Below are 27420 nucleotides of genomic sequence, written 5' to 3'. Positions count from 1 at the left end.
ATCAGCCCCTCGAGTCCGTGTGTGCATCGGGCAGAGGTGTGCTGCTGTGCCAGGCCTCCCTCCCGGGACCCCAGCCCCACCAAGTCTCCTTGGAGAGCCTCGGGGTCAGAATTCCTGGGTTTTGCGTGGGACACTGATCGTCCATCATGACTTGCAATCTGCCACACTCTCTCCCTGGGCCTGTTTGCCCACTTGCGAGTGGAGGCTGCTGGCAGAGTCACTGGGTCTTTGGAATTCCCGAAGCTACCATAGTGAATGCAGCGATCCACGCGTGCTCTCCCACAGGGAGTTCGTGGTCCCTGCTGCTGACGCCCAGGTAGCGTCACTTGTGAGGGGCAGAGCCGGGACAGGAGCCCAGTCCTGTTTCTCTGCCTACCAAGGAAGACACCTTTGCCCTGGCCCCGTGCCTCGCTTGTCCTCAAGTTCACAGGTGATTAAAAGTGCTCACATGCTTTGAAAAGTGAAGAAGTCCCGGCCAGTAGATGGTCAATAAATGAAGTCATTTTCCTAAAACTTCTTGGCAACACCGATGTCAAAGGACAGGGGCTTTTTCTGGAATCTCTTTGTGCAGTGAGGAAAAAAAAAAAAAAAAAAGCCCGGCATGGCGTCTGAAAAGTGAGGAAAACAGTGAGGAAAGCCTGGGCTTGGTATCTGGATAGACCCGGGCTCTCTGCTGGTGACCTGGGCCTGGCTCCCCAGCTGCCCTGAGTCTCGGGGGGGGCGGGAAGGTCCCGGGGAAGGGGCCCTGCTGCCTTCCAGTCTGTCCAAGTCAGTCTCTGGTCACTGCCTCCCTCGCTCTCTCCCCCAGAGGCTGGACCTGAGCAGGAGTGACAGGAGCCGTGGGATGCCGATGGCCTTGAAGCTCACCCACCCATACAACAAGCTCTGGAGCCTGGGCCAGGATGACATGGCCATCCCCAGCAAGCCCCCGGCCGCCTCCCCCGAGAAGCCCTCGGTCCTGCTTGGGAACTCCCTGGCTCTGCCCCGCATGCTGCCGACCCGGGACAGCATCCTGAACCCCAGTGACAAGGAGGAGGCACCTGCCCCCACTCCGGGCAGCATCACCATTCCCCGGCCCCAGGGCAGGAAGACCCCAGAGCTGGGCATCGTGCCCCCACCCCCCACCGCCCGCCCGGCCAAACTTCAGGCTGCCAGCGCTGTGCTCGGGGACTTCTCCTCAGAGCGGCTACAGGCTGAGTGGGAAAGGCGAGCTCCCCGGAGCCCAGCCCCGTTCCCTGGGCTCCTCCCCAGTGCTACCCCACAAGGACCCACCGAACTGCTCCAGCCACTCAGTCTGGCCTCCGGGGCCACGGGCTCGGGCAGTGACGCCCTGCTGGCCCTCCTGGACCCACTAAACACAGCCTGGTCAGGCAGCCCTCTTCCACCACGCCCTCCAGCCCCGAGTGTAGCCCCCTCATTCACTTCCCAGTTCAGCTTCCCACCAGCGGGGACCCCCACCCCGTTTCCACAGCCATCACTCAATCCCTTTATCTCCTCTGTGCCTGCGGCGCTGCCTGCCGTGCCCCTGGTCTCCACTGCGGCCGGGCCTTTTGGGGCCCCTCCTGCTTCCCTGGGGCCCGCTTTTGCCCCCAGCCTCCTGCTGTCCAATTCTGGCTTCTGTGTCCCACACAGATCTCAGCCCAACCTGTCTGCCCTCTCCATGCCTAACCTCTTCGGCCAGATGCCCATGGGTGCCCCCGCCAGTCCCTTGCAGCCCCTGGGCCCCCCAATGGTCGCCCCGTCAAGGATCCGAACGTTGCCCCTGGCCCGCTCAAGCGCCAGGGCTGCCGAGGCCAAGCAGGGGCTGGCCCTGAGGCCCGGAGACCCCCCACTCCTCCCTCCCAGGCCCCCACAGGGCCTGGAGCCAGCACCGCAGCCCTCCGCTCCTCGGGAGGCCAAAGACCCCTTTGAGGATTTGTTACGGAAGACCAGGCAAGATGTGAGCCCGGCCCCGGCCCCGGCCCCGGGCTCCGTAGAGCAGCTCAGGAAGCAGTGGGAGACCTTCGAGTGAGCTGGTCGCTGGGAGAGGGTGAGCAGGGCCCCTGCGCTGCACTGCGGGCTGCTGTGCTCCCAGGCTAGCCGGCCCTGCTTCCCCTGCTGCTCTGGTTCTGCCCAGGTTCTACTGGTGGGAAGGAATGGGACCCCTCTCTGCCGCCCCTCCTCCCCTGCACACCACCCATCTCCGAGGTCTGGCTGCTAGACAATGGTGCCAGTTCTGGCCTGGGAATGGGCCCAGCCCCTGGGCACCCCCCAACCCTGCCGCCACCCTTCCCCTGCACCCCAATTAGGTTTTGCACTAAAGCGGTCAGCTGGGCGAATGACTGTCCCAGACCCGGCCCCACCCGCCTTCCCCCTGGAAACCAGGAGCCCGAGGCTCCACAAGGCCTCTCCTCCCCAGCCCTGTTGGCCCACCGGCAGCCCGGCCTGCGCACCCCACCAAGACCAGCACAGGAGGCCACGTGGGAGCCTCGCGTGAGCGTGTCTGCACCAGACTCATGTGGTTTGGGAGTTGGGAGTAAGGAGAATCGGCCTTAGGACGGGGCATTTCCAAACCCTCTCTAGCAATACGCACCCTCGCTCTTTCGTCAGTCTTCACCCCAGCCCTCAACCTTCAGTTCGTTCTGGCTTGGTAGGGATTTGGGGCTGAGGGGTCCTTGGGAACCCTCTTGAAAGCCAAACCCAGCCGGGCAGCCGGCCCTGGCTGGGGACTGGGGGCTGGGAGCACCAGCAACTCGGATTTGTAGGAGGAAAAACAGCAGCAGGTAAATCGAGTGCACTAGGAGGAGGCAGGCCACCGCCCTGGACTCTCCCTCCGGCCGCTGGGGTTTCTCCAGCTCTCCAGTGTTGATCAGACGGAGCTCTGCCTCTCGTGCCTGGGACTGTGGGGGGCGGAGCTGAGAAGCAGGCACCCAGATTCCAACTGGGAAGACAAGCTTCATGCCACAGGCTGATGCAGGAGGCCCAGCCGCCCAGGCTCCCTGAGTCAGGAATGGCCAGAGGGCACTGAGCCCTTCTCTAGGCCCTGGTGGGGCGGACACACGGACACACGGCTTCTTGCGCAGAGACAGAAGGGCCAGGAGCCACCCCCTCCCCCGCCCACGTAGCATAGAAATTCCTGAGGCCACCGTCACCAAAGCTCAGTTGAAATGTTTTGTTATTGTTTCTTTTATCTATCTTTTCCTTTTTACTTTATTGATTTGATGAATCTTAAAATTGACTAGTTTCAATAAACCGAGTTAAAATACAGCCCAACCATGTAAGAAAACAACCATCTGAGACATGCAGGAAATTGTGAGCATTTTGACCTGATTTCTCATTTCCTATTTGTGAGTGGTCAGACACACAGTCTCAGAGGTGTCTGACAGGGCAAGGGGGCCCCCAGAGGCCCCTCTAGCCCCGGGGAGCTTTGTCCCCATCTGAGGGACCCTGAGGCCTGGAGGGCGGGCCCTGAGGTTCTCGGGCATGGGGATGTGAGGAGCTGCTGGCCCAGCACAGTGCCCCTGCCTGAGTCCGACACAGCCCCCTTGGGCAAGTGGCTCTCAGTCCTGGAGGCCTCTCTGGCTGCTGAGGTGGCGTGGGGAGCTGGGGGATGTCTGGGCACGCGGGCACCCCCAGGCCTCTCAGGTGTTTCAAGACAAGTTCCAGATCTGCCCACCCATCCTGGGCAGACCCCTGAGCCCAGCTGGGGAAGGGAAACCTCCCCACCCCCCCCACCCCTGTAGACAGGGAATGGGACCAGAGGTATGGTGGGGCCCCGGGGAAGCAGAGCCCACCCATGGCCTCTCTCCCCGGCTGTGCTGGGGGCTGGTGGCGAGCCCTCCGTGTCCCAGGAGCATTGTCATCTCTTCACTTGCTGGATTGAATTCGCACCCAAGGATGAATGTTGTGTGTGCGTTCAATAAAATCATCTTGGGGAGAAGGTTGGTATCCCTGCGTCCTGAGGAAGCTCTGGGGAAAGGGGAGGGTTTAGAGCAGTCAGAGAAGGATTTGGCCCCTAGCCCACACCCCAGCTTGTTCCATTTGAGCCTGTGAGCCCAGGCCCTTCCCTGTCCCAAGCAGGGCAGCGGGGTGGGGGTGCGGGGGGCGGCGGGGGCAGGGGCTGGTCACAGGCACGTGCAGGCTTGGCGGGTCCGTGGAGCAGGGCTGCCGGTCACCAACGGCGCTGAGTGCTCCCGGACTCCAGGGAACAAGTTCAAGCAAGAGAACAGCAGGAAATTCAGCCCCACAGATCTCTCATTAGTAAGGGCAGAGCTTTAGAACCCGCACCTCTGTGGGGTGTTTGTGTTGGGAGAGCTGGACCAAGCCCCCCAGAGTCGGGGTTCAACACCCCCAGGTGCCCCTCATCAGCCCATCATCTGGCCATGCTCCCCTCCCCTGGCTGCCCTTGAAAAGGACAGATGCCACAGCCCTTAGGAGCAAAATAAAAGTGGCACTTTTATTTATTGGGGTTTCACGTGCCTTAGAGGAGTCTGCAAGAATACAGGTTTGCCAAATCCCTGATTTAATAAAATAACCAAGGTGCCAGCCTGTGGCTAAGTTGCTGGTACCAGATCATGATGGAGAGAGTTGGGGGAAAGGCACCACCTCTTACAGGATAAGGACGAAGCAAGCCCCTTACCCCAGCGTTCAGGGCACTTCGTCCCAGCCTCGGCCGAACCCCTCGGTCCCGACCACCCGCGTGCTCCCTTACCCCCCGCCGCCACGTGGCTCTACTTCAGGCTTCACGCCTGTGCCTCTGGAAGCTGGTGAGACCCTGAGGGGAGCTGGGGAAAGTCAACTCGACGTGGAAAGAGGCCTCCTGGCCTTGGCACAGGGGGCACTGGCCTGGGAAACCGGAAGGACGGGAGGGCATGGGACTTCCTGAAACTAGGAGGAGGCCAGCCGCTTGGGCTGGGGGTGCCCCTCTGGGGTCGGTGCGATGGCATTGCCAGGGAAGGGCCGAGAAGCAAAGCGGATTTCTCCTGTGCGTCTGTGTCTGTGTCTGCAGGACCAGCCCAGACCCAGAGGCAGCGCCAACGTTTGCTGAGTTCAGCAAACGACTCAGAGGGCTTCCTCCGAGTCCTGAATCCCACCCCGCCACCCCCCGATACATACACAGCCATGTAGAGAGGTGTCCGGGCTGGAGGAACAGGGACAAAAGCTTTGCTCCTTCATCCTCTGGCCTTCTTGCTGCCCCCAGGAAAGCCCCTTCCCCTGCCTTCTCAGCTCCAGGCTGACAGCCTTTCCTGAAACCTCAAGGGGCGACCCAGAGAGCCTGGCAACAGATAAGGCCTGGAGCTCCTGCCCCGTTTGCCGTCACTGAGCCTCACAGCCGCCCGGTGAGGTAGGCCCAGACTCTTCCCCCCCCGCAGCCGGCCCCCCAGCGGCAAGGTGCGACAGCTCGGGGCAGCTGGCCCTCCGCTCCTGCAGGTCTGCCCTGCACACGGCCCGGGTTCCCGCGCATCCTGTCTCTGGGGCCACTCGCTCATGACCTCCCCACATCCCCACCCAGTTTCCCAGCTGCCTCCAGAATGGTGTCGGCCTCCGGAGCTGGAGAAGCTCCCAGAGCTGGGGCGCTTCGGTCCTTGGGCTGGCACTGACCAGGCTGCCTTGAGAGCAGGCCCTACGCCTGCCCCGGGGCTGGAGAGGGTAGCCCCCCCGCCAGCCCAGCCGCCCCTCCACGGGATCACCTGCACCCACGACCCTGTGACAGGCACACCCAGCAGAGACTCGGATGTGCCCACGAGTCCGTTCCAGTTTCTGCAGGTTAGCAGGCCCCGGGGACGTGCTCACACACACTCCCGAACGCACAGTGGGTGCCCCCGTGTGCCCCCCTGCACAGCTGGGGGCTTCCCGAGGCAAGAGCCCGCAGGTCCGGCAGGAAGTCCACGGCCTTGCCAGGCCCCCCGTCTGCTTCCCTGAGTGCTCCCCTCTCCTGTCCACAACGGGGCGGAGGCAGGGGCTGCCGGCGAAGGGGACGCTTGGCCACCAGATGTCCTGGGCCCTGCTGCTGCGGGAGGAGGCCGGCCACCGGCCACGGCCACCTGGGGGCCTCGGGTGGAAATCGCCTGGGAGCTCCTGAGTGCCGGAGCCGGCAGCCAGGCAGGCCTAGATGAGTCTCTCCTCCGGCGGCACCTTGAGGACGCTGTCCATCTCCAGCCGGGCTCCGGCCACCTCCTGCTGGCTGGGGCTGTAGGTGCCCTCGGACTGGCGGCGCTTCCTGGCTGCCAGGATCCCTGAGAGGAGGCCCAGGAGGAGGAGGAGGAGGCAGGCGCAGGCCGCGGGCACGGCCACCTCCAGCAGCGGGAACGGCAGGGGCAGCGGCAGGCCCTTCTGCGAGAGACGCGGTAATGAGGGCTGGGGGCGCGGGTCCGGGCTGGGGGGGGGTCCCAAACTTCCTGATGGTCCAGGGAAGGGTGGGGATACGCCCTCACTCCCACGAGGACAGGAACCTCTGCTCTATTCTGTGAGCCGGTGAATTCCAAGCGCCCGCCACAGGTGGGTGGCACAGGGTAAGTCGCAGAGGAGAGAACAGAGGTTTTCCCCAGACCCAGGACCAGCAAGCCAGGACTGGCAGACCCCTCGTCTGCCCCCAGGGCCCAGGCCATGCCCAGGCCACCATCCTTCAGCCTTGAATTACAGCTCCAGGCCCTTCCTTTCCTGGCCACAGCGGGCCCTGCCACCCGGCCTCCCCCACCCGCTTCCCCCCTCCCTGCCATAAACCCAGCCAGTCAGAGGCAGTGGGGACTTGATCCCGCCCTGTCCCAGAAGGTGGTCTCCTTTCTTAGTGTCTGTGGAGACCTTGTTTCATCCCGGGGGAGGCGCCTCAGGCAGTATGTAGGAGACGCTCCCCGGCCAGGTGGCCTGTGGCGGGCGGGAGTGGAGGGGGCCCGCCCAGCTGAGGGCAAGCTCAGAACCCGCCAGGGTCTGCCCAGCAAGGGGACCTGAGACCAGGCTTTAGGGAGCTCCCAAACCTCTTCCCCTCTAGGCACAGAACAAGGATGCCCGCATCAAAGGCCTGGACCTTGGAAGCCCCCAAATCACCAAATTCTTAGATTCCAGAGCCCGAGGATCTGAGACTCTCTGGCCCTCCCTCTGTCCTGTGAAGCCTCTCGGCCACTGGGGCCTGGGTCCCAAGTCCCAGGACCCAGCCCTGAAGGAGGAAAGGCACCCAGGTCTGGAGAGCAGAGTTCCGACCAACCCAGAATGGGCCGTCCCCAGCCTCCGTGCACCCCCACCCCACCCCCGAGAGCTGTAAAGCCATTTCCTCACTTGGCCCCAAGAGGAGGGGAGGTAAGGGCGCCAGAGGCTGTAAAGTTCAACTTGAAAGGAAACATTCCCCAGAAGCAGAGGGGATTTGCGGGTTTATGACCAGGGCTGCCAGAAGCCTGTAGAGATCAAGGCTCTGCCCCTGCCTACCTCTCTCCCATCAGCTCCCACGGTGGGCTCGCGGCCCACTGGGCCTGTGGCACCGGTCCCGCCCCTTGGTGGAAAGCGGAGCCAGGGGGAGGTTCAAACTCAAGCTCCCCTCATCGATTGGGCCCCTCCTCAGCTGAGTCTCTGGCTGCTCCGGCTCAGAATCCAGAGCTCTCTAAGTCTTCCTACTCTGGAATCCTGGCACGCAAACCACTGGAGATTACAGGCCCTTGGAGCCACCAACCGAAACCCCAGAATCCTAAGATCCTGTGAGACCTGAGTCCTGGTCCCAGAGAAGATTTGGCAAAGCCCCACTGTTTCACGGCCAGTCCCCAAAGGGACGGTGGGGCCTCCCAGGCCCTCCCGGAGTCTCCTTCCCTCCTACTCCCTGCCGCAGGACAGCGCTGGTCCAGGCACAGCACCACGGGCTCTGTAGGTGCTCCCCCCACCCCCCGCCCAGACCATCTCACCGAAGTCCAGGACAGGGCCCTTGCCAAGCTCCCAGGCATCACTCACCACCACTTCGCAGAACCGGCCCGAGAACCTGGCACTGCAGATGCACTCGTACAGCCCACCCGCAGCCCGGCACGTGCCGCCGTTCACGCAGGGGTTGACCTTGCAGGGGACCTGACACCTGGAAGGCAAAGAAGGCGGGGGTCGGAGAGCTGCTCCCTCCTGGGGGCCTCTTGCTCCCCCATCGGCTTCAGCTTCTCAACGCCCCCTCCAAAATACACAGGTGTCTACCCGCTGTCACCATGCACGGTCCCCGCCTGGCAGGGCCCTGCCAGGTGACTGAGGCCAACTGTGACCTCCAGCACCGCCCCCCCCCCCTGTGTCCCAGCAATCACAACAGAGAACGGCCTGCTGGGGCAGAAGCGTCGGGGAGCCTGTGTGAGGGCAGCAGCCGAGGGATGCAGACGCCCTCTCTCTGCAATAGGCCCAGAACCTGCCCAGCTGTGTCTCCCTGGGTGGTGCTGAGATGGGCTCAGGGCTCAGGGATGGGCACTGGGGGCCGAGGCTGAGGTTGAGGCTGAGGCTGAGGTCAAGGGCAGGTGGATAAGGATGAGGGCTGAGGCTGGTGGATGAGGGCTGAGGGCTGAGGCCCTAAGAATCACCACCAGGCCACCACTTCCCCAGCGACAGCCTAACAAAGAATGGCCTTGGAAACTCCGGGAGGAAAGAGCTCAAGCGACAGAGGTGGGCCGTCCGGCACTGTGGGCACTGTGAGGGTTGAGAAGGTGATCAAGGGTCCACACCCCACTCTGTCTGCCCTGTCTGGAGGGGATCCAGGCTCCCCTCCCCTGCCCAGCTCCCAGGCCCACCTCTGGCCACCAAAGCCCTCCTGGCAGCTGCAGTTGGTCCCCTGGGGCCCACCCTCACAGGGGCCACCGTTGAGGCAGGTGAAGTTCAGGCTGCATTCCTCCGGCACGACAGGCGACCTGGGCAGAAAGCAGAGAGACCGCACTGGGTGGGGGCAGCACCCCGGGGACCTGGCCGGGCCCCCAGCCACCGAGGCTACTACAGGCCACCTGAGCCTCCATGTCCTCAGCTGTAGCGTCCAGGGCCCGCCTAATAGAGACCCGGATACCCGCCACGGAAGTGGTGTCCGAGGTGGAAAGGATGAGGCACGGGGCTGCCCTCCTGCGGCTCCAGTCCCCTCCCCCAACAAGGTGTACAACCTCCAGACCCAGGCTGGGAACATCTCCCTGGGCTTAGAGTCCCTGGAGAAGCTGAGGAACGTCAGAAATCTCCTTGGAACAAAAGCATGTTCCCAAACATAAAACTTGGGTGTGTGTGTGTGTATGTGTGTGTGTGTCACGCCTCTGCCAGACCACCCACCATAAGCTTGGCTCCAAAGGGAGCAGGAAGTCAAAACGAGACTGAAAAGGGGAAGCATCAAAGTCCAACCGGCTCCCTCGGCCCCTGTCATCCTCATAGGACTAACGGGTGAACGCGGACAGGTAGGGAAGCCTCCAGGTTTTTTTTCCAAACCTAGCTCTGGGTTTCCCCCCAGAGCTAGGTGGCATTGATCTCAAATTCAAAGTTATCTGGGTTTTACCTGGCAGCTCTAGGGGGCGGCTGTTCCCATTTCACAGATGAGGGCACAGAGGCTCAGAGAAGCGCCCACAGAACCAGAGCTGCGGATGCGGAGCCCGTGGACTTGGGTGCCCCACACCTGCCCCCGCCCGGGGAACCCACAGGGCCCCTCCGGCCCAGGCCGCCCGGGCCATCCGCACCTGCAGCGCGGGCCCACGAAGCCAGGCGGGCAGCGGCACTCGAAGCGGCCGTCAGGGCGCGAATGGCAGCGGCCACGAGCACAGGGTGCCGAGCGACACGGGTCCGCGCGGGCATCGCAGCGCAGGCCCTCCCAGCCCGGGACGCAGGAGCAGGCGAAGGCGTCAAAGAGGTCGCGGCAGCTGCCGCCGTGCAGGCAGGGCGAAGGGACACACACGCGTGCGCCGTGGCAGCCGAGGCGTGGGACCGGTGTCCCGGGCCAGGCTGAGAAGTGCTCTCGGGAGCCGGGGGCTGCGCCGGGTCGCGGGCGCGCCAGGGGCAGCGGGAGGCCGCCGACAGCCACGCGACCCAGGCAGCCGGTGAAGTTCTCCGCCAGCAGCAAGCGGGCGGCGCCGGGGCCGCGCAGGAAGCCCAGGTCACTGGCCAGGCCGCGCAGCGCCGCGGGCACGGTCGCCCCGTCCAGCCAGAGCAGCCAGCGCGACGCGGCGGCCCCCGGGCGCTCCATGGCCAGGCGCACGCGGTGCCAGGCGCCGTCGGCCACGCGCGGCCCGGACTCTGGCAGCACTGCCCCGGGCAGGCCTGGGCCGCTGCGCACGCTGGCCGCCAGCGAGCCGTTGCGGATGGCCAGCCAGATGGCCGCGTGGGCGCCCGCGGTGGCGCGCAGCAGCCCGGCCTCGGAGTCGCGTGTGCGAAAGGCCAGCGACAGGCCACTGAGCGACAGCCGTGACGACGCGTTGTGCCCGCTGAAGGTGGCCGCGGGGCCCTCACGGAAGGTGGCTTCACCCACACCTGCGGGGAGAGGGAGTGTTGGGAAGGCCCACGGGCAATGACACACCTGATCCCCAGGGCCCCGCTCATCTCGAGGGGGCACACCCACACCCCCATCATCCAATCCCAGGAGCCATCGCCCCCACCACCCTGGCTTCCACGGCTCATAATTCCCTACCAGCTTCTGGCAGCGTAGGGAGAGAGCTACCCTACCCCACCACGCCAGGCCCTCTCTACCCTCCAGGTCACGCACCACGCAATAATTCCTCTATCCCTTCCCTCTTCCGTGGAGTCTCAGCACTGAGGCTCACTATTCACTGCAGTCATCTCTTTTAAATGCAGATTTTTAAAATGCTGATCATGCATTTTAATAAAACGCACTCATCTTTCTAAAATGCTGATCACATCCCTCTCCTGTCTAAAACCAACCCGTGGCTCCCCACTTCCCTTAGGAAAAAGTTCTGAGCTGCCTGGTCTAGCTTTTAAGGCCCCTCCTGGCAATATCTGGACCTCAACACCTGTAACTGTGCTTCGGTTGTTCTTATAAACCCTAGGACTTTTGCATATGCTGTTGCCCCACCTGAAAATGTCCCCCTCTCCATGCCTAGTCAGTCTTTCTTGTCCTTGGAAACCTGGTGAGTGCTGTCTTCCTCCAGAAAACCTGCCCCTCTGGATGCAGTAGCCTAACCACACTGGGGCTGTTGGCACCCTGGTCTACTGCCTATGAGCCCTCAGGGTAAGGGTGGGCTCTAACCCAGCCTGGGTGTCCAGAACCCCGTATGTAGGCTGCCCAGAGCACACACTCACAGACAAAGCCATCGGGGACCTCCTCACAGGTGGCAGGCGGGAGGCAGGGCTGGCCAGGACACCACAGTTGCTGGGCACATGTTGGCCCCGTGAAGTTGACAGGGCAGGTGCAGTGGAAGTCATTCCAGGTGACGAGACAAATGCCACCATTGAGACAGGGGTCAGGCTGCAGAAAAATCAGGGCAGGGATTGGCTCAGGCGTCGGGCTAGCATCATCCCACCATAACCATCACTGTACGGGCTCTTCACGGAGCACCTACTACAAACACATGAACTCCTCACAAACACATAGAGAGGAAGTCACTATTGTCCCCGTTTTATAGATAAACTGAGGCTCAGAGAGAAGAAGCCACTTGCCTGGCTCATCCAGGCAGGAAATAGGGGAGCCAGAACTCACACTCGGGCCATTCCAATGCCAAGGTTGGTGTTTTGTCCATGGACCCAAGGACATCCCTGTCGTCCGCGCCCCCTCCCCCACAGTTCCCACAGAAAGGCTCAGGCAGCCCTCCGCCTAGGTCAGGGTATCTGTCTCACACCAAGACTGGGGAGGGGCCAGAGCAGAGGCCAGGAGCAGCTGGGCCGGGAGATCAGTGTGAATCCTGCTCTGTCACTCTCTAGCAGAGGAAACGTGGGCACAGCGCTTCACCTCCTGCCAGTCTCCTCACCAGAAGGACATGCTAACCCCCAGAGATGCAGGGTAGATCCCGAGAAAGGGACCCACTCCTTTTCCTGGGGAACTCACACTGCACGTGTCCTCGGAGACGCAGCCCATGGTGAGGTTCCGGGACTGCCTGCTGCCCAGCTCGCTGGGCTGGCTTGAGTTCCCCAGCAGCAGCGGAAAGAACGGGAGGTGGAGGTCATTGAGTCTCAGGTCCTGGAGGCAGCCTCGGAAGGGCCCACCCCAGGGCTGGGCGTCAGCAGGGAGGAGCCTTCCACCCACGTGCACCTGCTGCCCCAAGCCCTGCAGCTGGTCAGGCCCGAAGCTGAGCGTCACCAGGTGGCGGAGCCCATCGTCCCAGCGCCCAGGAAGCACGAGAGTAGGACTGCCCAGCACCTCGGCCTGGATCTGGCCCTCACTGAGGAATACTGTTAGCCCAGCTACTGAGTCGTTGGCAAGTTGGAGCAGCAGGCCAGCGGGTTCCCGAGTACGGAGGAGAAAGGACATGGTGAGGTTGGGGCCTGGCAGCTGGCGGAGCAGGAAGGAGGCAGAGCTCAGGGTGCCCCCCAAGCCAAAGGTGGCAGCAGGAACCTCTGCAGGGAGAGAGGATGTCGAGTGTGAGGCCTGTGGGCCAGGGGAAGGCCCACTCTCTGCCCCGGGGGCCCCACCTGCCTCGCTCCTCACCATCAGCGCAGGTAGGACCACTATAGGGCCGGGGGCATTTGCAGAGGAAGCGAGTCCACATGTCCACGCAGGCCCCTCCGTGGGCACAGGGTGGAGGCTGGCACTGTTCACGGCGCTCGCAGCCCAGGAGGACATTCTCGCCAAGGTCCTCGGGCAACAGGAGGTGTCCGTCCACGTACACGTCCTCGAGACAGCCTTCAAAGGCTGTGCCGCCCAGCTGGGCAGAGCAGAACCTGGCAGGCGTCGGTGCTTCAGAAGTCCCGGGAGCTGGGGCCACAGGACTAGAGGCCACACAGAGCCGGGCAGGGCAGTCCTCGTGCCAGAGCTGCAGCTCCAGGACCCCCAGGCGCAATGAAACCTCCACTTTGTGCCAGTGACCATCATTTAAAGCCAAGTCCGGCAGCTTCAGCGTTAGCGCAGTGGTGTTGCCGTGGCTCCAGAGGGTGGCCTGAAGTGTGCCCCCTGCCAGTGCCAGCTCCAAGCTATCCTGGGCGTCCGTGCGAGCAGCCAAGGCACCCGCAGGTAGTGTGGTGCGAAACCTCAGTGCCAGACCCCGGGGGCCGCCAGCTGGCACGGATGTCTGCACAGAGCTCCCGGCCACCACAGAGAAGGTGGTCTTCTGGCCACAGAAAGGTCCGTGAGTACCAGGTGGGCAATGGCAGGCGTAACTGTGGACCTCGGCCTTGAAGATGGGGATGCAGGTGGCAGCAGGTGGGCAAGTGTGGCCCTGGCAGCCGGTGAGCTGCACGGAACAGTCATGCCCACCCCAGGCCTCTGGGCACCGGCAGACATAGCCTGCCACAGTGTCGTCACACGTCCCGCCGTGGAGGCAGGGCTCCGACAGGCATTCGTCCACATCTTCCTGACATGCCAGGCCTTCAAGAGAGACCAGGTCAAGGCTCAGCACTCAAGGCAAGAACCGAGCACTCAAGGCAAAGCTTACATGCCTTGTGGGACGGGGATCTCAGCACCTAGTGACCGAACCAATTCCCAAAGGATTTCTCATGGTCGCCTAAGTCCCTGGAGGCTGGAATCCAAGATACCCCTTCCTTTCCCATGTCTGGTGGATCCCCATGCCCCGTGGATTCAATCCCCTAAACACTCACTGGTCTCGCCTTTTCTCCCATGCCACCTTTCTGACTCACCAGCTCACAGGGCCACAGTCTAATGTCCTCTACTTTGCCTGCCTTCAACCCCCTCTACCATCCATCTCCACAAGGAGTCAGAGGCCTATCTCCAAAGCATCACCTCGCCAGATTCGCCTGCTTAAGGTCCAATCACCTTGGCACTTAACACTCCTTACGGGCCGGGCTCTCCATGGCCCCAAGTCTCAACCCTGCTTCCTCCAAACCTTGAACTGCCTGTTCCTCTAAGCATTTCCTAGAAAATATTTCCCAGGGGCTTTGCTCGTAGTGTTTCTCTGCTTGGAATGCCTTCTCCTCACTTACCCAGTCAAACTCCTACTCATCCTGCAAAGCCCAAATTCAAAGGCCCCTAGGAAGCTTCTTAGATTCCCAGTCCCTAGCTCTTGTGTCACTCCCAACTCCTTGCCTAGACACAGCACCCAAGAACCCTGTACTGAAACTATCTGTTTACTCAGCTGAGATCTCCGGGGCCTGAATATGCCCAGCAAAGGGCTTGGTCTGGCTTTTGTAGACAAAGTATCAGAATGGGGGAGGAGGGGATGGATGGATGCACCCAGGCTCCATCCCCCAGTCCCTCTGCCCTGAGACCCCAGGCTGACTATGGAGGGGGTCACCTCACCCTCTCCTCCAAGGGCTCCCACACGAAGTACTTTGGCCCCAGCTTGGGTCAAAAGGCCAAAGCCCAACTCCAGCTCAGCCGGAGCCTCCACAAAACAACCAAGGCCAGCCCTTCCCATCATACCCCACCTAGAGGAGCCCAGGCCCAGAAAGGCCGCCAGGATTTGAACCCTGACCCCTGTCAGCCCCCAACCACCATAGCCTCCTTTTGAGGACAGCCAGCCACACCTCATCCTGCCCAAAGCCCCAGCCCTGCATACCTGCCAGGAGCCACAGGCCGCCCAGGAAAGTCCACAGAGCCCGCGGCCCCATCGCATTTCCCCATGGATGGCCAAGAGTGCCGGGCGGGTTGTGGGCCAGGGGAGCTAAGCTCCCCGCCTGACCAGCCACCTCCTTCAGAACTGGCTCAGGAATGCCAGGCACTGGCCTCCCCCAGGCCAGCACGACCCAAAAGGAGGATGGGGGTGGACAGTGGCAAGGAGCCCAGCCCTATGGTTGGGGTTCCCCCTCTCGGGCCCTGACCTCGGCTCTGACCTCCCTGTCATCCATCAGCTGAGCTCAGCTGGGGGAGGAGCTGGGCTCTGGCTGACACTGGCGAACCGCAGGGAACGACACCCCCTCTCTCAAACCTCCGTGACTTCATCTGTAAGAACTCCACCTCGTGGGGGTGTGATGAGGAGGGAACGAAATGCACAGAAATGCTCATCAGGGGTCGCGCCCGCTGTAGTGGGCCTGCCGGGTGCCTGCAAGGCCATTGCTTCCAGGCAGGACTTGGGGAGTCTCAGCCCACGGGGGGCAGTTGATGGGCTTCCTGGGTGGCTGCCCTGGGGCAGGGGACACTGAGCCCAGCATCTTTGGGCTGCTGAGTTGGGAGGGAGGGTGGTGATCAGCACCTCCTTGCCCTGGGCGGGGGAGCCAGTGCCCAGGAAACCTGCCAGGGAGAGGAGGCAGTGTGCCCAAGCAGGAATGCGGGCGGGCGCAGGGGAGGTGTCGCACACATTCCAGAGGGGGCAGGGACACCCGAGGAGGATGTGAGCACGTCTTTGGGTTCACCAGCGTCCTGGAATAGGTATCTGCGTGTCTAAGCATCTGCTGTACCCGAGGCAGGGAGAGGCTTTCTGCAACCCAGCTCCTGCCTGATAGGCCCCAGCTCTGCAGAGGTCAAGTTCACCCTTCTATCTGTGATCCCCTCCTTTACTCTTCTGTCCTGTCCCTGCAGGGGCCCTGGGCCTCTGCCCTGCCCTAGGATGTCAGGTGCTTAAGGTTCTCTTTGCCCATCACTCCACACATTGGCTCCAGCTGCCAGGACTGTACCCATGAACCCTGGTCACTGGTTCTTCCTGGGCCCCAGACTTCGGACCACCAGCCCCCATCCTGGCTCCTCCCTGTGGGTGCTCCGCAGACACTTGGACTTGGTCTAGACAAGTATGGACACCCAACCAACATCACCCAGGGCAGAAGCAGCCAGCATCTCTGGCCCTTCTCACTCATGCCTGGACTAACCCCCAGGGCCTCCAGAACTCCCCCCCCACCCCCGAAATAGTTCTCAACCCACTTAGTTCCCTCCACTTTCGCCTCCAAAGCCCAGGTCCCCGCTCAGCCCTTCTAGCTGTCCCCAGCACGTCCACCTTCTTCCTGCTCTCCTTGTCCCCATCAACCCAGCCTCCATGCATCAGCCAGAGGAAGTTTCTCAGCCCAGGCCCCCCGATCTGCCCTTGCCCTGTCCTGGATGCCCACCCTGCCCCCCGCACCTGTGTAGCCATCTGGACAGTGGCACTGGAAGCCGTTGGGCAGGTCCTGGCAGCGGCCACCATGGAGGCATGGCTGTGAGGCACACTCGTCCACATCCACGCCACATTCGTCCCCTGCAAGAGGGCCAGCTGTGGTTCCCACCTGTGCCCTCAGAACCAGAGAGCTGGAAGAGCCCATTTTAGAACTGTGGAGACTGAGGCCCAGGGAGAAGTGCTAACACAGGCGGGCTGCACCTGTGTAACCGAGCCAGGCCTCGAGCGGAGCCCTGGCATTCCCCCCCACCCCCATCCACACGCCAGCGGGCCCGCTTTCCCGGTAGGGTGGAAGGGGACTCACCCTCAAAGCCGGGAGGGCAGCGGCACAGGAAGCCGGCAGCGTGGCGGAAGCTGAAGGTGCCGGGGAAGGTGGCCTGGGCGCCTCCGTAGAGCGCCGGGTCTGAGCGCTGCAGGCATTGCCCCCCGTGCTGGCAGGGGCCCGACTCGCACTCATCCTCATCCACCTCGCACTGCGGGCCGCTGTAGCCTGGGGGCACACGCGCGTAGGTAGCAGGTCACACGGGATCTCGGGGGAGCACCCCTCCGCTGCTGCCGGCCAACGCGGGGCCAGGCTGGAGCGACTGCTCAGAATACGCTCACCGATGGGGTGAGGGACGGGGACACTGAGGACAGTGGGAACGACCGCGGCAGGCGGTCAGCGTCCTGTTACTATCACTGCTAGTACTACGGAGCCCTTCGCACGTGCCAAGGCTTCACGGGCATTTCACCTCGACCCTCCTCGCAACAATGCTCGGAGCAGCTGCTGCGATTAGCCCGGTTTTGCAGATCCCCGCAGAAGTGACGCTCAGAGAAGCCGCAGTCACAGACACACCGGGAGGGCGGAAAAGCCCTGGCGCACACCTCCCGGGCGCCCACGCGGCGCCACCGGGGCGCGAGCACACGCACGCGCACGCACGCACGCGCACGCACACGCACCTGGCCAGCAGAGGCAGCGGAAGCTCCCGAGGCCCTCGAGGCAGGACGCGTTGTTCGCGCAGGGCGCCGACTCGCACTCCAGTACCTCCTGCTCGCAGCGCGCGCCCTCGTAGCCCGTGTAGGCACAGTCGCACCGGAACCTGGAGCAGAGCGGGGCGCAGGCCCGGCTGAGCGCGCCCTGAGCCTCCACCCGCCTCCACCTGCCCGGCTCTGGCGTGCAGCCTCCTCCGCCCCCGCGCCACGGGGCCGCGGCCGCCCGCTCCCGCAGCTCACCCGTTGACCAGGTCGTGGCACTCGCCCCCGTGCGCGCACGGCTGGCTCTGGCACTCGTCCAGGTCCAGCTGGCAGCTGGCGCCCCCATAGCCTGGCGCGCACACGCAGCGGTAGGAGCCCACGCCGTCCAGGCACGAGCCGCCGTGCAGACAGGGCGCCGAGGCACACTCGTCCACCTCCTCCTCGCAGGTCACCCCTGGACAGGGCCGGAGACACAGACAGACAGATGGACACCCGGAGGGAGGTCGAACGAGGCCCAGGCAGGCCGACCTGCAAGCAGCTTCAGACAGCTATAAGGAGCGGAAACCTGAAGATCCCGAGAGAATCCGTTGGTCCCTTCGTCCGGAGGAGGTATCTCTTGAGCCGGCAACAGCAATGAGGTAGAAACGGGACGGCCGTCCCTGCCTCCTGAGCTCACAGCCGTGGAGCTGGGGAGACGGGGAAGAGGTCGATAGGACATAGATGCTAATTTTTCACTGTGATAAGCTCAGCAGTGGGAGCATAGTGGATCCCCTAAAAGCAAGACCCAGGGTTCCGGCCTGGACAGCTGGAGTCAGGGAAGGCTTCCTGGAAGAAGAAACTTTTGAATGATGAGTAAGAATTCACTGGATTGGGCCGGGGCTGTGCAGGGATTTGGCTTCCAGGCTGGGGAACTGGCCCAGACTAGCTTGGGGCAGAGGCATGATGTCCTCAGAAAGGGGAACAGGGAGGGTTAGGAGCAGAGGACAGAGCAGAGGAGGTCAGGGAGGGCTGGGGGCTGCGGTGGCCTCGGGGGCGCCAATCTGGGCTTATCCTAAAAGTCGGAAGCCACTGAGTTACACGATTCTATCTACACTGTGGAAGGCTCACTCTGCCGGCTTTGAAGAGAGTGTAGAGAGGGGCTCCGTCGGGGAGGGACAGGCCCCAGTGAGAACTGCTGCAGTGACCAGCTCCTTCTGGTTTCCCCTGCGCCTTCTTGCTTCTAAAACCCCAAACCCAGGGAAGCCCCTCTGCCTGGGCCAAACTGAGACATCTGGGCGGCCCTCAGGGATCAGGAGACGTGTGGAGACGAGGGGAGATGGAGAATCTCAGGGTTTGGGGATGTACTGCCTGAGTTCATCGGGGGGCCCACATGTCACAGTGGACCCCAGAAGCCCTGCCCCCAACTACGATAGGGTTGGCCCTGGGGGACCAGGGACCCAGCTGGCTCCAGCTGGAACCTTCCACCCCCTTCCCAGCTCAGTGAGCACCAAACACAGCCCCTCCCTCCCGTGACCCCTCACTCCTCCCGCCCCAGTCCCACTCCCACCCTCTGTGCCAGGGGGAGCCAGGCCCCAGCCGCCTGGAATCCCAGCCTCCCCCGCCCGGCTCTGACCGGAGGGAGGAGGAGCGCAGTGAGTCATGGCAGACTGCCCCCGCTCGCAGCCGCAGCTCACCCAGAGTGTGCTCCCCAGGGCCCCCTGGGCACGTCTGGTGCATGCACCTGCTGGCCCACACACGTCCATGGATGCACTCCGGGAGCCCAGACACCCGCAGACAGAGACACACACAGGCCCCTCACGTGACCTCCCTCACACACGCAAAGCTGACACTCCAACCAGACTCTCAGACCGTGAGGAGGATACGTGGGACCCATTTCCAGAGTCCGTCCCAAAGTGCCTCACTATACGCTCCCTCCCCTGGGAGCCGGCCCCCCCAGGGTGCACCCCTTACTCTGAGACGACCTCAAACTACCTTCTCAGAGCAGAGTTGTCTGAATTCGGGGTTGAACTAGAACTGGGAGTGTCTATGCTGCAGGGTCCCCGCTGCCCTGTGCAGAGCCTCTCGCAGACCTGTGCCTAGCTGCTCCCCACTTCCTGGCTTCCGTACAGTCCGTCCATTCTGTGGGAAGCCCCAGAGCAGAATACCCCAGAGTTTCCAGGATGCCTTGGCGGCTGGGGGTGGGGGTGGAGGGGGGCTCTCTAAGCTAAAGTCAAAGCTCAGTGCGTCATTTTACAGCCTGAGCCACCGATGGGATGGACATCACAGACCTCCGTCCAGGACGTGAGGCCATTACCTGCATAGCCAAGGGGACAGCGGCACTCGTAGCGATCAGCCAGGTTGTGGCAGGTGGCCCCGTGGTGACAGGGCCGGGAGGCACACTCATCGATGTCTAGCTCGCAGCGTGGGCCCTGGAACCCGGGCACGCAGTAGCAGCGGAAGCCGTGGGGGTCTGGACCCTGGGGCACGCACAGAGCGCCGTGGTGGCAGGGCCGGGTGGCACAGCCCTGGGGCTCCGTGGGCCCGCAGGTGTAGCTGCCGTTCTCCGTAGCCTGGCACACGGTCCCTGGAGCACACGGGGCTGAGGCACAGACACTTGGGGCCTCCGAAGGCACCATTCCTGTAAAGAGAGAAAAAGGGCTGGGCGGGGTAGACCAGGACGCTCCGCTCCCCACTGTCCGGCCCAGCCCAGACCACAGAGCCAGAAAGCAGGAGGGGTCTGTCTGCTTTCAGGAGGCTAGACGGAGGGCCACGGGCTCTACAAGCTGCATCCCCAACGCCCCTGCACAACTACAGCTCGAACTGAGACTGGTTCAGGAGGGTCTCTGTGAAGGGGGGGACCAGAAGCTTCCACTGCCACCACCCCAGCTCCCCTCCCCCACCGTGCCCCAGCAGGACTAGAGGAAATGCAGGAGGGTCTCTGCGAAGGGGAATGGACCGGATACTTACCCACCCCCGCACCATGCCTCAGCAGGACTGGAGGACAGACGCTCTCAGACCCTGAGAGCTTTGCGCCCTGCTCATCCCCTCCTCGCAGAGCCCCTTTTGGGCAGGCACTGTTGTGCCCATTTTACAAGAGAGCAAACTGAGGCTCAAGCGAGAGAGTGAAGACCTTTTTATTTATTTCACAGAAAGAGAGGGTGTGCAAGCGGGGTCGGGGGGTGTGAAGCAGGCTCCCCGCCGAGCAGGAGTGGGGCTCCATCCCAAATCCCTGAGATCCTGACCCGAGCCAAGGGCAGACCCTTACCTGACTGAGCCGCCCTGGGGCCCCGAAAGTAAAGACTCTTGCCTGAGCCTCACAGCAAGTTACTAGGACAGCCTAGGAGCCTATCCCAGGTTTCATCACCTCCAACCGCCCACCTCTCCTGCTGGGGGTCTGGCAACTCCATCCCAGAGTGAAACCGGAGATGGAGAACTTCAAAGGCAAGGACTGGGAACTGGGCACCGCCCCCCCCCAACCCGGGCCCTCCTCCCAGCCTCCACTCGCTCCCTGCTTGGGGGCCTGGAAACTCTCCGGGGATCCCTGGCCCTCACTCTGTTCCCTGCCTCAGCAAGCGGCTGACCAGTCCGCCTGGCCAAGGTCACAGGGTACAGGACAGCTGGGTCAGACCACTGCTGCCTCCACCACGCCACAGGGTCACCTGCTAGTCTGGAAGCCAAGCCCCTAGAAGAGTCAGCCCCGTCCCCTCCTGAGAGCCTGCATGGCTGGTGAAGAACTTAGGCTTTGAAGCAGAACTGCCCTGGGTTCAGATCCCTGCTTAGTTACCAGCTCTGAGACCCCAGCAGGTCCTTTTTCCTGCTGAGCCTCTGTCTCTCATCAGAGAGGGGATGAACACAGGGCAGGCCTCGCAGCACGGGGGCGGATTCAGAGCCTCAGGTACTGCTGCTGGCCACTCGCAGGACCTCAGTAAGAGCTGGGGGAGGGGAACCGCCATAAAGCAGGAGGCACCCCCAACCTGGGGCTCTGAGAGGCGCCCCTCCCCTGCCCAGGTTGTCATCCAGACACTAACCAGGCCTAGAACAGCTTCAGGCCCTGCACCTCCCTTCCCCCACCTTGGTGAAGACCCCCCAGATAAGGCTCAGCGGCATCCACATTCCACCAGGCAGGGCCTTCCACTGGCCAACCCCCGCCCTTCCCAGCCCCAGGGCAGGCTAGGGGACAGGGATGTGGAGACACAGACCTTGGCAGCAGAGAGAGAACCTGGCTGGCACTCCCCAGTGCCCAGAGCACCTGGTACAGCTGGGCATGGGCTCACTCACTCCCTAACGGTGGGCCACCAGCGTGCACCCAGGGCTAAGCATGTGGCAAGGGGGCAGAGGGGCTGAAACACCGTCAGGCCAAGATGACCGTGTGGGGCTCTAGTGATGTCCACAGCCCCTCTCTGACCACTGTTCCCTCCCCAGCTCAGGGCATCCATCCCAGCCCCCTCCCCCAAGCCTGGCCATGTAGGTGAGGGCCGAGGAGTCTGGGCCTCTCTTGGAGCAGCTTCTGGGCAGCTCAGCTTTCTTTTCCCCACCGCAGCCGCGGTGGCTGATCTGTTTAGAGCCATGTCCTTTAGGGCTAGATGGGCATCAGACAGGCCTGGCTTCTGCGGTTTGAACAGTGCCACCTCATGCTGTGAGAAACCACAGAGGGGACAAGAGTGAAGGCCTGGCCGCCAGTGAGGCTTCATGAAGGGCTGTGGCCATTTTGATCAGGCTCTGGATCACCATGGGAGCAGGTGGCCCAGGACCCTATATGCTGGTGCCCCACGGAGTCGGAGTCTAGTGACAGGCGAGGAAGAAGCTCCTCCAGTGAGAGTCAGGCAGAGAGGAAGGAAGCTGCTTATCCCACGGGGCACGCAGTAGCACCAAAAGCCTGGATGGGAGACACCCCTCTTTCCTGTATACTCCGTTATCTTCCCGTTCCCCGTAGCAGACGCAGAGAACTGCTATTCCTGTTCTACAGCTGAGGGAAAGGACCTCAAAGACGAAGGGACTGCCCTGTCCCCAGCCTGTGAGGGGCTGGAATCCAAACCAGGTCCCACTACTCCAGGCCTTCACCCCAGGGCTTCTGAACCTCCGGCCTGTATTAAGGATACAGATTTATGGGGGTGCCTGGGTGGCACGGTCAGTGAACCTCTTGGTTTCAGCTCAGGTCGTGATCTCAGGGTCGTGAAATCGAGCCCTGCATCATCGGGTTCCGTGCTCAGGGGGAGTCTGCCTAAGATTCCTCCTCCCCTCTGAAAAAAATAAATAGATCTTTTAAAGACAGAGAGAGAATGAGAAAGAAAGAATACAGATTTCTGGCCCTGTACTCCAGACCTAGAGATTCAGAGCTATTGGGCCTGGGCCCAGAGAATCTGCATTGCCCCAAGCTCCTTGGGGAACCCTTTGCACATGGAGGCCTTGGAACCGCTGGCCTCAGTCTGGCGGGAGTGACACCAGAAGGCCAGGCCAGCCATGGGCTGGGAGGTGGAGGTGAGGGCAATGGGGCAGAGGGGGGCAGGCCCTGGGCCAGGCTGGGGGCGTGGCCTGTTGCCAGGGTGACGAGGGGCCTGTGCTTATCTTTACAAATCCCTCCTGACCTCTCAGGCTGCCTGGGACAACCGGGCAGGGGAGGGATTAAGGGACACACGCCCCTCCCCTTCGATCTGCTGCCCTGTCCCCGGGGAAGGCCCAGATCCCACCACCAAGAAGGGAGGACGATTGTCCTATGATAACAGCACCCGTTTGTTGAGTGCGTACTATGCGCCGGGAGCCGTGCTTAGGTCTGTGACTGCGTGACTACCATGGATTCAAACCAGGAAGGGTGGGTGCTGTTAAGAAAAGTTCTGTTTTCTAACTCGGAGAGTTTATAAACTTGCCTCAAATCTGCCCTCAAAAAACTAAGAAGCAGGTTGTCTCCAGACTCCTGAAAGACCCACATCTCCCAAGGCATGTGAAATCCCCACTTTGCAAACTCTACATTGCCACCCATTGTCATCTCAGGGCATCCCAGATCACAGGAAAAAGTCTCTGAAGGTTGGCACAAGGGTGGAGGTCCCCGGATGGGCCTAGGCAGAGCGGTCAGGTTTCCCTCTTTAAGCAGAACCGGGCTGTGGGCAACCCACTGTGCTTCTGTGGGCTCCTTGCTAAGGGCCTACTAACTCCTACTTTATGTGCACTTGTGGCTTGTGTATAATCACTGAACAGGTATCCAAGAGTTAAATTACTCAGGATTTAATTGCAGCAGGATAAACTGAGCTTTTGTATGGCTCAGGTACTACACATTTATGTGCACTTATAACAGACCTTGTGATAACTCCTGACGGCTGATGGGAAATGTTTACCGAGGGTGAGTTTTGAGAAGCTTCTTGTCTTAACGTGGCAAGAAAGGATATTTCTAAGAAGTGGCCCGAAATCGGGGCACCTGGGTGGCTCAGTGGGTTAAGGCCTCTGCTTTCAGCTTGGGTCATGGTCTCAGGGTCCTGGGATCGAGCCCCACATCGGGCTCTCTGCTCGGCAGGGAGCCTGCTTCCTCCTCTCTCTCTGCCTGCCTCTCTGCCTACTTGCGATCTCTGTCTGTCAAATAAATAAATAAAATCTTAAAAAAAAAAAAAAGAAGTGGCCCGAGATCTTGTAAGATGTGGGAGCTTCTGAGGGGCAGACACTGCTCATCTAATCCCACTAGACCCCCAGGACAGGAGTGAACCCCCACTACCCCACAGCCACCAGGAAAGGGCTAAGTTACCCTAACAAGATGGGACAGTTTGGAATACTCTAACACAAAAATGTTTAACACCCCCCCCCCGAGGCTAAAAGGGGGGTTCAATATTGATAATTTTGGTAACGATAGCAGGTGACAATGGCTGCCATGATTCACCACCCACCCTGTGCCCGGCCTATTGGGTCTCAGAGCCCAAGTCCATGGAGACACTTTCTCATGGGGCTCTGCCACCCAAGCCAGTCACTTTTATGAGTGGTCTCTGGGCTAACATGTCCTTGGAAACTGCAAGCCAAACTGAGTTGGAGAACCACTGTGTTTTCCCATCAGATCCCGCAGAGTTAGCTGGGCGGCCCCCTGAAGGCGTAGAGGAACAGAGAAGGGACGTGGCTTAAATAGGCAGGTACTGAGCACAGTAGCTGTGCGACTTGAGGCAAGTCCCTAATCCTCTCCGGGCCTCATTTCTTCCTCTATAAACTGGGGGGGTTAGCGCTGGCCTCACACAGCTGGGGGAGATTCTCAGTCTGTCATGTGGGGCCCCCGGCTGGCGCTGTCGGTACAGCATGGGACTCTCGATCTCAGGGTGGGAAGTTCAAGCCCTGTGTCGGGTACAGGGGTGACTTAAAATTGATAAAGAGATTTTTTAAAATCTTTAGTAGGGGCGCCTGGGTGGCTCAGTGGGTTAAAGCCGCTGCCTTTGGCTCAGGTCATGATCTCAGGGTCCTGGGGTTGAGCCCCACATAGGCTCTCTGCTCAGCAGGGAGCCTGCTTCCTCATCTCTCTCTGCCTGCCTCTCTGCTTACTTGTGATCTCTGTCTGTCAAATAAATAAATAAAATCTTAAAAAAAAAAAAAATCCTTAGTTAGAAAAACAACAAAAAGACGAAGTCCCTCACGGCAACCCATTAGCATATCTCCCAGGGGTGGCCGTCCGGCCGTGCTCTTTATTCACCGACCAACAATCCTTTACTTGGAGCAAACTCTGTCTAGCCAGCCAGTCCTGACGCTGGTTCACATGTGCGTGGCTCCCCTCACCCGCCGTCCCTGCCTCTCTGCCTCCATCCCACAGCCCCCCCCCGCCCCACCCCCAGCACTGGGGGGAGGAGGGGCCAGACGTGGGGACAGGACTGCTGCCCTTTGTCAGCCAGGCTCCCGGGCTGTGAGAGCCCAGCCCGCCCCCATTGTCCTCCAAGATGCTTGGTCCTCTCCACAGAAACCAGCCAGGCTTTTGTGGCAGAGCGGGCCCAGGATGGAGGGGCTCAGCTCAGGGCCTGGCAAGCCTAGGAGGCAGAGCCAGGGGCCCAGGGCTTCCAGAAAGCTCCTCCCCTCAAGGATGGAAATTACTTTCCCAGGGACACGGTCCCCAGCCCCTCTCTTCCTGGCAGCCAGGCCTCGGGCGCTGGTATCCAGGAATGCTTGTGCTCATGGTGCCCTCACCCCAGCTTTGGGGGATCCCCAGGGAGTGGGCTCCCTGCAAAGAAATCACAGTGAGAACAGCCGCTCCCAGGCACCCTAGCAGGGTTAGATTGGGGTGAGCCTGTCCCTCCGTGGCCACTTTTTCTGCAGCATCCGTCTCCTTTGTGTTCACGCGAACATGTGTCTGAGTGTGAGTGCACATGTCACTGTCCGTACCCTGGTGTGTGCAGGCACCCATCACACACCTGGAGGGCCGTGTGTATTTGTGTGTGAGTGCACGTGGCCCCTGCTCACGTGGTGAGTTGTGCCCTTGTACGTGCCACACCAGCGTGCAGGTGCATGTGTACGTGGTAGGGCAGGGGGCAGAGAGCAGATTCCACGGAATCCAAGATTCCGTGCCCCTCCTGTGCAGGGAGCCGGCCCTCGGCTCCTCTCCTGAGCCTGGGATCCGGGATCCGAGTCAGGAGGCCCGCTCCTCAGCCCCGGTCCCTGCCTGCGCCTCAGGGTCCTTCCCTACAAAGTGGGGTCCTCATCCTCCCCAGGGGCCCTTCAGAGAGGAGGAGACAACGGTGTTGTGAGTAGGCCCCATGAATGGGGAGGAGGGCCCTAGGTCGGGGCCTGGGGAGGCTTGACCTCCCACCCTGGGAGTCGGAGAGGTGCCCCCCACCCCCGCCCGCAGTGAAGTCCAGGCCACCGGCCCTGGGTTGGCTCCCTCCGCCAGCCAGCAGCGGAGGCGGGGTCAGGGGACTTCCCAGGCCTGGCCCCGTAGCTATAGTGACCAAGACAAAGCGTCCCCAAGACCCCCCAGGAAGAAGTCCAGGCTGCGGGCAGCACATGTGAATCCTCTCGGACAAAAGCAAAACCGTTTGGCGAACAGGGTCTGGCTTAGGAAGCCCTTTCAGCCAGGTCGGGAATGCCGGGGAGGGGGCGGCAGGGGACACACGTGCTCCCCAGTGCCTGGCCACCCCCCAGGGGCCCCAGAGCACCCTCAGGCCCCAGTGCAGGCAAGGGAACACACACGTGGAGTGGATGCAGGTGGACGTGGACGCTGGGCTCCCCTGGCCCCCTTCCCCCTCCCTACCTTGATCCACGGGGCTGGGGTCTGCTGCCCCCGCCCCGGCTCCCCTTGTGGAGAGCTAAGACACAGCTCAACCCACTTGACAACTTATACCCCACAACTTGTGCTCGGTCGCAGCCCACCACACCCAGAAAGCCTCAGACAAGGACTCTGAGCTCAGCCGGGACAGCTCACAACTTCATGCACCCATAGCCCGGCGCACACTCACAACAGACTCGGGGATGAGACGCCCACTACCTGAAACCCCCGGCTCCCAGCCTCAGCCCGGGGCTTCCCAGTCCCAACACCGCTCCCAGGCCGCAGCGCCCCAACCCACGGCCCCTTCACAAAGGCCCCCGGCCACCCAGCAACCCCCCAAGGCCCAGGACACACACTCCACACAGGCCCGGGGTATCTGCGCTGGGAGACAGAGACAGACCCAGTCCCAGTCCCCCGCCCCCACCGCCACCCCAAGGCTTGTGCCCCAACTCACCACCCAGGAGGGCGAGGGCCGGAGCCAAGAGCAACAGCCACAGCAGGAGAGGGGCCAGGGGCCTGGAGGCCGGGGTCCCAGGCCTGGCCAGCGCCATGGCAGCGCGCTCAGCTCCCGGCTGTGGGAACAGGCGGCCTGGCTGGCTCCGCACCCCCCTCTCCCTCCAACCAGCACTAATGCCGTGGACAGAGGCCCGGCCCCTCCCTCCCTCCCCTCCCGCCTCCTCCCCCACCCCAGGCCCTCCCGGGCTGCTCCACTGGGAACAGATTCTAGAGGAGGGGTCGGACCCACCCCGTCTCCCCAAGCTCCAGGGCTCCAGAGAGACCTCGGGGCCCTGCAGGTCTGACCCGATCCTTGTGCACCCCCCTTCCCCCCTCCTCCCACCTCTCAGGTCCTGCTGCCTCAGCCTCCTGGCTGGGGAGGCTTTCTGTTCTTTTCCCAGATGATGCCCGCTACTCCCAAGTCCTAGGTTATCCCAGCCCGCCGAACACGCCCCCATCTCTCCTCAGCCTCCGGCCCCCCTGCCCAGCCCAGGGCTGAGCAGCCAGCAGCCTCCCAGACCTCCTCTTGGCTCAGAAGCCCCAGCCCTTCCCACCCAGCTCGTTCCCTCCCGCTGCTCCCCACCTGAACAGGTACCCCCCAGCCTGCAGCCAAGGCCCCCTTCCCCTCCCCACACTCCGCCCACCAGCCCCTGGTGGCTCTTCCTTCTCACTCTTAATCCCACC

The 27420-nt window shown here is 62.2% G+C and overlaps 2 protein-coding genes across 17 annotated transcripts in view; one reads left to right on the top strand and one right to left on the bottom strand.

The window, feature by feature from the left end:
* Positions 1 to 3246, top strand: part of DENND1A (DENN domain containing 1A) — a 496373-nt gene extending 493127 nt beyond the window's left edge. For all 16 annotated transcript variants that reach the window (XM_082695480.1, XM_082695471.1, XM_082695477.1 and 13 more), the window contains one exon: positions 809 to 3246. In XM_082695480.1, coding sequence (XP_082551606.1) covers positions 809 to 2011 — 1203 coding nt within the window. In that variant the 3' untranslated portion in view covers positions 2012 to 3246. The remainder of the gene's footprint in view (positions 1 to 808) is intronic.
* CRB2 (crumbs cell polarity complex component 2) lies at positions 2779 to 26851 on the bottom strand. The gene is made up of 13 exons (XM_082695463.1): positions 26696 to 26851; positions 19342 to 19665; positions 17307 to 17502; positions 17034 to 17173; positions 16399 to 16584; positions 16062 to 16175; positions 12548 to 13423; positions 11948 to 12456; positions 11206 to 11371; positions 9633 to 10419; positions 8718 to 8834; positions 7912 to 8029; positions 2779 to 6312 (listed from the first exon to the last, which is right to left on the bottom strand). The coding sequence occupies exons 1-13, from the start codon at positions 26790 to 26792 to the stop codon at positions 6088 to 6090; spliced, it is 3855 nt and encodes a 1284-aa protein (XP_082551589.1). The 5' UTR covers positions 26793 to 26851; the 3' UTR covers positions 2779 to 6087.
* Between the last annotated feature and the right edge of the window lie 569 nt (positions 26852 to 27420).

Source organism: Mustela nivalis (assembly GCF_964662115.1).
Source record: "Mustela nivalis genome assembly, chromosome: 13".
Taxonomy (NCBI): domain Eukaryota; kingdom Metazoa; phylum Chordata; class Mammalia; order Carnivora; family Mustelidae; genus Mustela; species Mustela nivalis.
This window is presented reverse-complemented; position numbering and strand designations above follow the sequence as displayed.